This window comes from Schistocerca cancellata, chromosome 6 (assembly GCF_023864275.1).
Source record: "Schistocerca cancellata isolate TAMUIC-IGC-003103 chromosome 6, iqSchCanc2.1, whole genome shotgun sequence".
NCBI classification, from domain to species: Eukaryota; Metazoa; Arthropoda; class Insecta; order Orthoptera; family Acrididae; genus Schistocerca; species Schistocerca cancellata.
The window spans coordinates 346,965,432-346,978,028 of NC_064631.1; the positions used below are offsets into that span (position 1 = coordinate 346,965,432).

The 12,597-nt window shown below is 44.7% G+C and overlaps 1 protein-coding gene across 1 annotated transcript in view; it reads left to right on the plus strand.

Annotated features, from left to right (window-relative positions):
• The first annotated feature begins 8,114 nt into the window (after positions 1-8,114).
• The window catches only part of LOC126191163 (farnesyl pyrophosphate synthase-like), a 266,033-nt gene continuing 261,550 nt past the window's right edge, over positions 8,115-12,597 (plus strand). The window contains exon 1 of the mRNA XM_049931935.1: positions 8,115-8,287. Within this exon, the coding sequence (XP_049787892.1) occupies positions 8,154-8,287 (134 nt within the window). The 5' untranslated portion in view covers positions 8,115-8,153. The remainder of the gene's footprint in view (positions 8,288-12,597) is intronic.

A 12,597-nucleotide genomic window follows, 5' to 3' on the forward strand; every position in this document is an offset into this window, starting at 1 on the left:
GACCATGGGCATGCAGGATGTTGGTGTATAGGGAGGTGGCTCAACAGTGATGAGGATGGATCCAGGAGGTAAAAGGGTGGGGATGGTGGAGAGTCGGTGTCTTTGACATGGGAGACTAGGTTACGGGCAATTGATTGAAGGTGTTGATCAATGAAGGCCGAAATTATTTCAGTGAGGGCACAATAACCAACCGTAAGGGGGCATTCAGGATTGTTGAGTTTGTGTATTTTGGGGAGCATGTAGAAGGTGAGTGTACGGGGTATCATAATGGGTGAGGTGGGAAGTGGATTCAGGGGAGATGTTCTGGGAAGGGCCCAAGGCTTTAAGCAGGACTGGAATTTGTGTTGGACTTCTGGGATGGAATCACTCTGTCAGAGTTTATAGGTGGAGGAGTTGGATATCTGGCGGAGACCTTCTGCCAGTTAGTCACTGCAGTTCATAACAACAGTGATGGAAATTTTGTCTGGAGGCAGGATGATTAGGCCAGGATTTGTTTTGAGGTTGTGTATGGGTGTTCTTCCTTCTACTGAAAGGTTGGTGTTCTGAGGGAGGGACTCGTTTTGTGTAGTGCACAATTTTACATTTCTTGACGTTTAAAGCAGGTTGCCAATCTCTGCACCGCTTTGAAATCTTATGAAGATCTGACTGAATATTTATGTAGGCTCTTTCTGACGGTACTTCATTGTAGATAACTGTATCATCTGCAAGAAGTCTGAGGTTACTATTAATATTGTCTACAAGGTCATTAATATAAACATGGACAGGAAGTTACTTCTACATCTGACTATGGCTCTCCATCCAAGATAACATGCTGCATCCTCCCCGCCCCCTCCAGCCACAAATTTCACTTGATACCCCATATATCGTACTTTTTACAATAAGCGCAGGTGCGGTATTGACTCATATGATTTTTCGGAAATCAGAAAATACTACATCTACCTGCCTGTCTTGATCGAAATGTTTTAGTATGTCATGTGAGAAAAGTAAGAGTTGGGTTTCACATGATCGATGTTTTCGGAATCCATGCTGGTTGGCATGGAGGAGGTCATTCTGTTCGAGATGCCTCATTATATTTGAGTTCAGAATATGTTCTAAGAGTCTACAACAAATCGATATCAAGGATGTCGGACGGTAGTTTTGTAGCTCACTTCTGCTATCCATTCTTGTAGCTGGGTGTGACCTGCACTTTTTTCCAAGAACTGGGCACGGTTTTTTGTTCGAGGGAGTTACAATAGATTATAGTTAGAAGAGGGAGTAACTCAGCCCAAAATTCAGTATAGAATCTGATACAGATTCCATATGGCATGGAGCTTTGTTCAGTTTTCATGAATTCAGCTGTTTGTCAAGAGTACCGACATTAATATGTATTTCATTCATCTTTTCAGTGGCACGAGGATTAAACTGGGGCAATTCTCCTGAGTTTTCCTTAGTAAAGGGACGTTTAAAACAGAGTTAAGCATTTTCATCTTTCGCTATGCTACTCTCAGTTTCAGTTTATTCCTCATTCGCTAGGGACTGGACACTAAATTTGGTGCCACCAACAGACTTTACATACGACCAGAATTTGTTGGGGTTTTGTGAAAGATCATTTGACAATATTCTGCTACGGTAGTCTCTGAAGGCTTCATGCAGTTCTCTCTTGACAGCCAAACGCTTTTCATTCAGCATCTCTCTGTCTATAGTCCTACGCTTTGTTTCACACCTATTATGCAGTAATTTCTGTTTCTTTAGAAGTTCCTTTGCCGTGAGTGCATACCACGGAGGGCCCCTTCAATTACGATCTGTGCTATTGGGTAACATCTATCCACTGCATGGTCAGTTATTCTTTTAAACTTGATCCACAGTTGCTCTACATGCTCCTATACTGCGCTGAAAGTTTCAAGTTCCTCATTGAGGTATGACATTACTGATTTTTTAAAATCTAGTTTACTGAGTATACATACACACACACACACACACACACACACACACACACACACACACACATACACACTGCCGTTTCTGCTTTGTTAACCGTTGTTGCTAAAGCCGCTTCATGGCCACTTAACTAATACCAGTTTGGCTGTGGACATCCTCAAGGTGGTCAGGTCTATTTGTTGCCATTAGACCCAATATACACTGCTGGAAATGGAAAAAAGAACACATTGACACCGGTGTGTCAGACCCACCATACTTGCTCCGGACACTGCGAGAGGGCTGTACAAGCAATGATCACACGCACGGCACAGCGGACACACCAGGAACCGCGGTGTTGGCCGCCGTCGAATGGCGCTGGCTGCGCAGCATTTGTGCACCGCCGCCGTCAGTGTCAGCCAGTTTGCCGTGGCATACGGAGCTCCATCGCAGTCTTTAACACTGGTAGCATGCCGCGACAGCGTGGACGTGAACCGTATGTGCGGTTGACGGACTTTGAGCGAGGGCGTATAGTGGGCATGCGGGAGGCCGGGTGGACGTACCGCCGAATTGCTCAACACGTGGGGCGTGAGGTCTCCACAGTACATCGATGTTGTCGCCAGTGGTCGGCGGAAGGTGCACGTGCCCGTCGACCTGGGACCGGACCGCAGCGACGCACGGATGCACGCCAAGACCGTAGGATCCTACGCAGTGCCGTAGGGGACCGCACCGCCACTTCCCAGCAAATTAGGGACACTGTTGCTCCTGGGGTATCGGCGAGGACCATTCGCAACCGTCTCCATGAAGCTGGGCTACGGTCCCGCACACCGTTAGGCCGTCTTCCGCTCACGCCCCAACATCGTGCAGCCCGCCTCCAGTGGAGGGACGAATGGAGACGTGTCGTCTTCAGCGATGAGAGTCGCTTCTGCCTTGGTGCCAATGATGGTCGTATGCGTGTTTGGCGCCGTGCAGGTGAGCGCCACAATCAGGACTGCATACGACCTAGGCACACAGGGCCAACACCCGGCATCATGGTGTGGGGAGCGATCTCCTACACTGGCCGTACACCACTGGTGATCGTCGAGGGGACACTGAATAGTGCACGGTACATCCAAACCGTCATCGAACCCATCGTTCTACCATTCCTAGACCGGCAAGGGAACTTGCTGTTCCAACAGGACAATGCACGTCCGCATGTATCCCGTGCCACCCAACGTGCTCTAGAAGGTGTAAGTCAACTACCCTGGCCAGCAAGATCTCCGGATCTGTCCCCCATTGAGCATGTTTGGGACTGGATGAAGCGTCGTCTCACGCGGTCTGCACGTCCAGCACGAACGCTGGTCCAACTGAGGCGCCAGGTGGAAATGGCATGGCAAGCCGTTCCACAGGACTACATCCAGCAGCTCTACGATCGTCTCCATGGGAGAATAGCAGCCTGCATTGCTGCGAAAGGTGGATATACACTGTACTAGTGCCGACATTGTGCATGCTCTGTTGCCTGTGTCTATGTGCCTGTGGTTCTGTCAGTGTGATCATGTGATGTATCTGACCCCAGGAATGTGTCAATAAAGTTTCCCCTTCCTGGGACAATGAATTCACGGTGTTCTTATTTCAATTTCCAGGAGTGTATCTCCATCATGAGTGGGTTTCCGAACTATGTGTTGTAGATAGTTTTCAGACATGCATTTAGTAATATTTCACAGGATGTCTTTTCGCCCCCATCACTACAAAACTGCAATTTTTCCAATAGACTGTGAGATGATTAGAGCCTCTAATAATGGTTGCAGTGTGATTGGAGAACTTACGTAGAAGTGAGATTGCTGTGAAGTTTTCTGTTACCTCAGGAGACGATACTGGTGGGCGACAGATGGATGCAGTTATCATTTTATGCCCACCCATGACACTGAGTCTTTTGTCTCAGAAGGAGCTCTGTAATCTGAGAGAATGTTGTTTATTCCAAGTGCCTTGTTTCGACTTAGGTCTTTTAGAGCTCATTTAAAGTCTTCTCGCAGTATTATACCTTCCGTGTCATCCACATCTCGTTCCTTTTCTCTTTCAATAATATCTTCAAGTCCGTTCTCCTTGGCAAAATACCCTATATATATTTTCAAGCTTTCCTTTCCTTGTTTTATACTGGCTTGTCATCTGGACTCCTAATATTCATAGTTGTCTTTTTCTGAGAAGGTCTCTTTACTTTCCCTATAGGCGTCATCTATCTTTGTGCTTCTGCAGCCCTACACTTCTCCTCTCGCCATTCCTGCTTTACCATTTTGCACTTTCAGTCAGTCTCCTTTTTTTAAACGTCTATATTTTCCTTTGCCTGCTTGATTTGCTGTATTGTTTTGTATTTTCTCCTTCCATCAATTAAATTCAATAACTGTCAGTATTTCGCTTTCTAAAGTTAATCATTCATCTTCTATGGTACACCTTTCCCTTGCTACAGTCAATCGTTGTCTAATCCCTCCCAAATGTACAAACTGAATATCGTCGCTAATAGGCTATACATCTACATTTACACCTATATTCCACAAGCTACCGTACGGCGCGTGGTGGAGGGTACCCTGTACCACTACTAGCCATTTTCTTTCCTGTTCCACTCGCAAATACAGCGAGGGAAAAACGACTTTCTATGTGCCTCCGTATGAGCTCTGATTTCTCGTATCGCCGCGTGGGGTAGCCGTGCGGTCTAGGCGTCTTGTCACGGTTCGCGCGGCTCCCCCCAGTCGGAGGTTCGAGTCCTCCCTCGGGCATGGGTGTTGTGTTGTCCTTAGCCTAAGTTAGTTTAAGTTAGATTAAGTAGTACGTAAGCCTAGGGACCGATGACCACAGCAGTTTGGTCCCACAGTCCTTACCACAAATTTCCAGTTTCTCGTATCTTATCTTCGTGGTCTTTGTGAGCAACGTATGTTGGGGCAGTAGAATCGTTCGGCAGTTAGCTTCAAATGCCGGTTCTCTGAATTTCGTCAGTAGTGTTCTTCGAAAAGAAGGTCGCTTTCCCTCCAAGGTTTCCCATTGAGTCCCCGAAGCAGCTCTGTAACATTTACGTGTTGTTCATATGTACTGTTATTGTATTGTGTATTGTGTAGTTAAACTGGGGACCTAGAAACGACGGAGAGGCTTCGTCCCGCCATAGCCCTCAGTGGTTCACAACCCCTCAACAGACCACAGCAGTCCACCCACCCCGCCGCCGCTACCCACCGGACCCAGGGTTACGGTGCGGTTTGGCCCCCAGTGGACCCCCCAGGAACGTCTCATACCAGACGAGTGTAATCCCAAATGTTTGTGTGGTAGAGTAATTATGGTGTACGTGTACATGGAAACAGAGTTTGCGCAACAATCGCCGACATAGTGTAACTGAGGCGCAATAAGGGGAACCAGCCCGCATTCGCCGAGGGAGATGGAAAACTGCCTTAAAAACCATCCACAGGCTCGCTGGCACACTGGATCTCGACACTAATCAGCCGGGCGGATTTGCCAGGGACTGGCACGCATTCCCACTCGGGAAGCAGCGCGTTAGACCGCGCGGCTAGCCAGGCGGGCATATGTACTGTTAAAAAATCTAGCTGCCCGCCTATGAATTGTTTCGATGTCTTCCTTTAATCCGACCTAGTACAGAACCCAAAAACTCGAGCAGTACTCGAGAATAGGTCGCACCAGAGTCCTATATGCGGTCCCCTTTATAGACGAACCATTGTTGTTGTTATTGTGGTCTTCAGTCCTGAGATTGGTTTGATGCAGCTCTCCATGCTACTCTGTCCTGTGCAAGCTTCTTCATCTCCCAGTACCTACTGCAGCCTACATCTTTCTGAATCTGCTAAATGTATTCATCTCTTGGTCTCCCTCTACCTTTTTTACCCTCCACGCTGCCCTCCAATACTAAATTGGTGGTCCCTCGATGTCTCAGAACATATCCTACCAACTGATCTCTTGATCTAGTCAAGTTGTGCCACAAACTCCTCTTCTCCTCAATTCTATTCAATACCTCCTAATTAGTTATGTGATCTACCCATCTAATCTTCAGCATTCTTCTGTAGCACCACATTTCAAAAGCTTCTATTCTCTTCTTATCCAAACTATTTATCTTCCACGTTTCACTTCCATACATGGCTACACTCCAATCAAATACTTTTAGAAACGACTTCCTGACACTTAAATCTATACTTGATGTTAACAAATTTCTCTTCTTCAGAAACGCTTTCCTTGCCATTGCCAGTCTACATTTTATATCCTCTCTGCTTCGACCATCATCAGTTATTTTGCTCCCCAAATAGCAAAACTCCTTTACTACTTTATGTGTCTTATTTCCTAATCTAATTCCCTCAGCATCACCCGACTTAATTCGACTACATTCCATTATCCTCGTTTTGCTTTTGTTGGTGTTCATCTTATTCCCTCCTTTCAAGACACTGTCCATTCCGTTCAACTGCTCTTCCAAGGCCCTTGCTGTCTCTGACAGAATTACAATGTCATCGGCGAACCTCAACGTTTTTATTTCTTCTCCGTGGATTTTAATTCCTACTCCGAACTTTTCTTTTGCTTCCTTTATTGCTTGCTCAATATACAGATTGAATAACATCGGGGATAGGCTACAAACCTGCCTCACTCCCTTCCCAACCACTCCTTTCCTTTCATACCCCTCGACTCTTATAACTGCCATCTGGTTTCTGTACAAATTGTAAATAGCCTTTCGCTCCCTGTATTTTACCCCTGCCACCTTCAGAATTTGAAAGAGAGTATTCCAATCAACGATGTCAAAAGCTTTCTCTAAGTCTACAAATGCTAGAAACGTAGGTTTGCCTTTCCTTAATATATTTTCTAAGATAAATCGTAGGGTCAGTATTGCCTCACGTGTTCCAACATTTCTACGGAATCCAAACTGATCTTCCCCGAGGTCGGCTTCTACCATTTTTTCCATTCGTCTGTAATGAATTCGCGTTAGTATTTTGCAGCTGTGACTTATTAAACTGATAGTTCGGTAATTTTCACATCTGGCAACACCTGCTTTCTTTGGGATTGGAATTATTATATTCTTCTTGAAGTTTGAGGATATTTTGCCTGTCTCCTACATCTTGCTCAGCAGACGGTAGAATTTTGTCAGGACTGGCTCTCCCAAGGCTGTCAGTAGTTCTAATGGAATGTTGTCTACTCCGGGGGGCCTTGTTCCGACTCAGGTCTTTCAGTGCTCTGTCAAACTCTTCACGCAGTATCATATCTCCCATTTCATCTTCATCTACATCCTCTTCCATTTCCATAATATTGTCCTCAAGTACATCGCCCTTGTATAGACCCTCTATATACTCCTTCCACCTTTCTGCTTTCCCTTCTTTGCTTAGAACTGGGTTTCCATCTGAGCTCTTGATATTCATACAAGTGGTTCTCTTTTCTCCAAAGGTCTCTTTAATTTTCCTGTAGGCTGTATCTATCTTACCCCTAGTGAAATAAGCCTCTACATCCTTACATTTGTCCTCTAGCCTTCCCTGCTTAGCCATTTTGCACTTCCTGTCGATATCATTTTTGAGACGTTTGTATTCCTTTTTGCCTGCTTCATTTACTGCATTTTTATATTTTCTCCTTTCATCAATTAAATTCAATATTTCTTCTGTTACCCAAGGGTTTCCACTAGCCCTCGTCTTTTTACCTAAATCTCTGTCTTACCATTATATAATTTATCTGATACTTTTACTCTTCTAAAATTCTACGAATAAACCGCCTTTCCTACCGCAGTTCTCTGTCTCACTCCCTTCTCCCCCTTCGACTGTTCAAGACTGCAGTCTGGTCTATGTACAAGTTGTAGCTAAGCTTTCGCTCCACGTATTTTTATCCCCGCTAGCTTCAGAGTTCTCACGAGTGTATTGCAGTCAACATTGTCGAAAGCTTCTAAGTAGATTATAGAGATGCGGCTGTTGACAAGAATACGTGCGAGTCGAGAAGCACACCTGCTGACGCACCTTCAGTGGACACAGAAAAATAAGTTTCGGTCCAGGGGACAGCTCGTCGTTTTGCACCGCAATTCATCCAAGTCGGTGACAGTACATGGATGTTGTTGCACATTTTATTTCGCCGGCGCTAAGTGTTTCTTTATTGGAGAGCAAACAGACGGCGACGGTGGCGGCGTCGGAGGCGGGCACCGGCGGGACGCGCGACGCGGGTGACCGGCGGGTGACGCGGCGCGGCCTTATCAACGCCCGCGAGGGGCAGAGGAGCAGAGCAGCGCGCCGCAGCCGCAGCCTCTGCCGAGGGTCAGTCAGAGCCGCGACGACATGCTGGCGACCACGAGCTCATGCGTGAGGCGGCTGGCCGCGGGCGCAGCGGCGGCGGGCCAGCGCTCCATGTCCTCCGGCCTGCAGCGCAAGACGCACCAGCAGCAGCACCAGGCGCGCCGGCTGCGCTACAGGTAAGCGGGCGCCAGCCTGCCCTCTACCCGTGCCGCTAACGATATGCCAGCCAGCCTGGATGTGGTTTTTAGGCGGTTTCCCACAGCGCACTAGCTGAATACCGGGCTGGTATCCAAGTACCGCTTCAATTGCGTGATTCGCAAACATTTAGAAATCTTTCGTTCGCTTTCACATTTAACTCTACACGCAGACAGTTGAGGTACACACATGCCGTTCCGGGAGGTAACGGGGTGGCAACAGAAAGGGCATCCGGCCACCCCCTAACTAAACCGTGACAAATCCATTAATAACCGTGCCGACCCTGCCCTGATGCGAAAAAAAAAGAAAACGGAAGAAGATTGCAACTTAAATACGGCAACCAGAGACTTGGAAGAGCAGTTGAACGGAATGGACAGTGTCTTGAAAGGAAGAGACAAGATGGACATCAACAAAAGCAAAACGAAGATAATGGAATGTAGTCGAATAATGCGGGTGATGCTGAGGGAATTAGTTTAGGAGATCAGACACATAAAGCAGTAAAGGAGTTTTGCTATTTTGGGAGCAAAATAACTGATGATTGTCGAAGTAGAGAAGACATAAAAAGTAGACTGGCAATGGCAAGGAAAGCGTTTCTAGAAGAAAAATTTGTTAACATCGAGTATAGATTTAAGTGTCAGGAAGTCTTTTCTGAAAATATTTGTATGGAGTGTAGCCATGTATGGAAGTGAAACATGGACGACAAACAGTTTGACAAGAAGAGAATAGAAGCTTTCGAAATGTGGTGCTACACAAGAATGCTGAAGATTAGATGGGTAGATCACATAACTAATGAGGAGGTATTGAATAGGATTGGGGAGAAGAGGAGTTTGTGGCACAACTTGATAAGAAGAAGGGACTGGTTGGTAGGACATGTTCGGAGGCATCATGTGATCACAAATTTAGCATTGGAGCGCAGCTTGGAGGGTAAAAATCGTAGAGGGAGACCAAGAGATGGATACACTAAGCAGATTCAGAAGGATGTAGGTTGCAGTAAGTACTGGGAGATGAAGAAGCTTGCACAGGATAGAGTAGCATGGAGAGCTGCATCAAACCAGTCTCTGGACTGAAGACCACAACAACAACACAGCAATCAGCCACAACTACGGTCTAAAAAGTTTATTCACATTTAACCATTGGCAGTTTCATATTTTTAAAACATCTTTCGTCAGGTGGCTCTTACAAGTTTCAATGCTGGGACCTCACTTCGTGTCTGTTAATGTTTTGTGGCACTCTGTTTAAAATTCAGTAAAGCTATAAGAAAGGCTTGTAATTAGAGGAGTCATATAAGTAGCGGTCTTAAAGTTAATCAATATACAATTTGGCGAAAACTTACGTGGTGTATGATTCTTAACGACGTCTTCGTCGAATATTTTTACTGTGCTTAATTTAAACTTTTCTGAGTTGCACACGCACTTTATACTACGAGTCATACAATTAACTCATTCATGTAATTAGTAGTAGATTAGTAGTGTATTACGAATTCTTCCTTGGAAACCGATATTTAAAGTGAACATGCACACTTCTTTATACTTCTGAAACCTGTATTGTGAGAATATTTCGTGATGTTTATACTAGATACAGTGTGTCAATAGATCCAAGTCATCCATTGTCTCTTCCCGCTGCAGTTAAGCGTACTAAAGCTTCATATACTTAACACGTGGTTATATACCTGATAGATGTAACATTTTATTTTTTCCATATTACTTAAATAAACCATAAGTAATCCATGCAACGTTTTCCTTTCTCTTTTCACTGCTATGTTACGTAAATCCAATTGCATTTTCACGCATATTAAACTCCGTTCCTGCAATGTGCTATCACATAATTTTAAGTGAACGATATTCCATTGTGACTACTTAAGAGCGTTGCATATACAATTTCCCGGCAAGTGTGTGATGCGAGTTAGCTCTTTGGATCAGACCTTGTTGAATAGTGGTGCATTTTTTGTTCTCGTTCCTCCTACCTAGCAAAGGTAGGATTTATGTACAGGATGATTCTAAAAGGACTTTAAAACTTCACTTACATATAAAATTTTATTGACGCGACTTAAAAAAAAATGGCTCTAAGCACTATGGGACTTAACATCTGAAATCATCAGTCCCCTAGACTTAGAACTACGTAAACCTAACTAACCTAAGGACATTACACACATCTGTGACCGAAGCAGGATTCGAACCTGCGATGCGACTTAGATATATCGTAAAGATGCCATCTTATAATGAAATACTATTAACTTATTGTTGTGGTACCGACTTCCGCCACTAGGAATGGCAGAAAATTGAAAATCGTGTGTGTAAGGTGCCATCTTGTAGCTAAAGTTTCATTCACTTCTTGTTGTAGTATCGAATTTGGCCACCAGGAAACGACAGAAAGTTGAAAATCAGAATGGCAGATTTCACAGGTCCCGAACGTACTCTTTGCGTGTTTGGGTAGAAGAAACAAAGTCAGCAACAAGGATTCAAAAATTTTGTACCGAGTACCATAATGAACCTCCAAGCAGGCCTACAATTTACTCCTGGCATCAGAATTCCTTTCAAACTGGTTGTAGCTTTCGTCATTACATATCTCCAGATCACCCACTAGTTCCTGAGGATGTCGTCGAGCGAGTGAGAGTGAGTTCCGTTCGTAGTCCCAGGAAATCAACCCATCGTGCGTCACGAGAGCTTGCAGTTTCTTAATCAACTGCTTGGAGAGTGTTACGGAAAAGATTGCATCTGAAACTATACAGACTGAAATTGCAGAAGTGACGCCAGATATGTTGAATAAAGTGTGACAAGAAATCGACGTCAGATGGGACTTTTTCTGTACGACTAGTGGCAGGCACATTCAGACAAAGGGAAAGTTAAAGTGGAAATTGAAGTGTAAGTAAATGTATGGAGTGAAACTTACAGTATTTTGAAACAAGATGACACCTCTACTGTCTGATAAGCCTTCTTAATAAATTTTTTCATGTAAGTACAGTTGTAAAGTCCTTTTAGAATCACCCTATATTTGCGACAGATACTACAAGCGACCTTGATTTGTATCCTCCTGTTAATATAGACAGCATCGGAAACAATTTCTTTAGCAATAAAATCAACTCAAAAGTTACGCTCTTTTCCGGAACTTTATGAAAGTGCATTCGATGGAACTGACTAAGTTCACTAGTGGTGTTCAAACACGTGTAGGAGCAAAATTAATCTCTCCTGACAACACAGAAACGGTCGCGTCGCCTACAGACCACCCCGTCAAGTTGACGGAAGTAGGGAATTTCTGTGACACCTGTATCAAAAGTTAGTCAGTCTTTGCGGTCTGCCTCGTCGTAGCCTCATTGTGGATCCAGTTCGCTTTGGCCCATGTCGCACCATCCACCCAGCCCCAGGACAACGAAGATAGTTCTGCTGGCACTTCTAATTCTAAATGCAGGTAATACATGTACAGAATACAATTCAGGCCGAATAAAACCAATAATTTATCTCCCAGTGCCATGCTCTCATTGCGTTTTATGTTACTTGCAGCGGCAGTATGAATAAAATTCACAATTTTAATAAACTTTGGAATAACGCTGTCTTTACAGCTTAGTAAAAATGTCACTGAGCTCAGTAACCTTACTCTTCTTTAACGGAACTTATCGAATGTTCGAATACACTGCATCAGTTCCTCCCCGCTGAGTTGCTTGATGTGAAATTTAAAACTTTCGCGGCGCACATAATGTTCCACGTAGTTTCGGGCAAATTACAGGATGTCTGTAACTTGCTGTCAAGATACTTCAGCGCGGAGTATTCTGGCCACCTTCAGGTGAATACTGACGAAAATCCACTGAGCTCCCGTATTTAAGACCCCGCCGTTATATGCGTGCTTCAACCAACTGGCGTTGCGCATGTGCTGGTTGAAGATTCTGCGCTGAAATGTCGCGGCAGCAAGTTGCAGATATGCGGCAGTTCGCCCGAAATTTCGTGTAACAATCTGCAAGACGAAAGTTTCAAATTCCACAAAAGTAGGACATAAAAACTATATTAGCCCTAGCAAAAAGTCATTCCAGGCGACGAAGTCTAATAGGATCAAATATTTGCCGTAATTTGAGGAATAAATTTTTGGGAATGTACATTTGAAGAGAGGCTTTGTATCCTAGGGAATCATGCAGAGTGGGAAAAGCGGAACGGAAGATTATCGAGACATTTGAGACGTGCTGCTACAGAAAAATGTTGGAAATCAAGTGGGTTGATAAGATAAGGAATGACGAAGTTCAAATGTGTTTGAATTCCTAAGGGACCAAACTGCTGAGGTCATCGGTCCCTAGACTTGCACACTA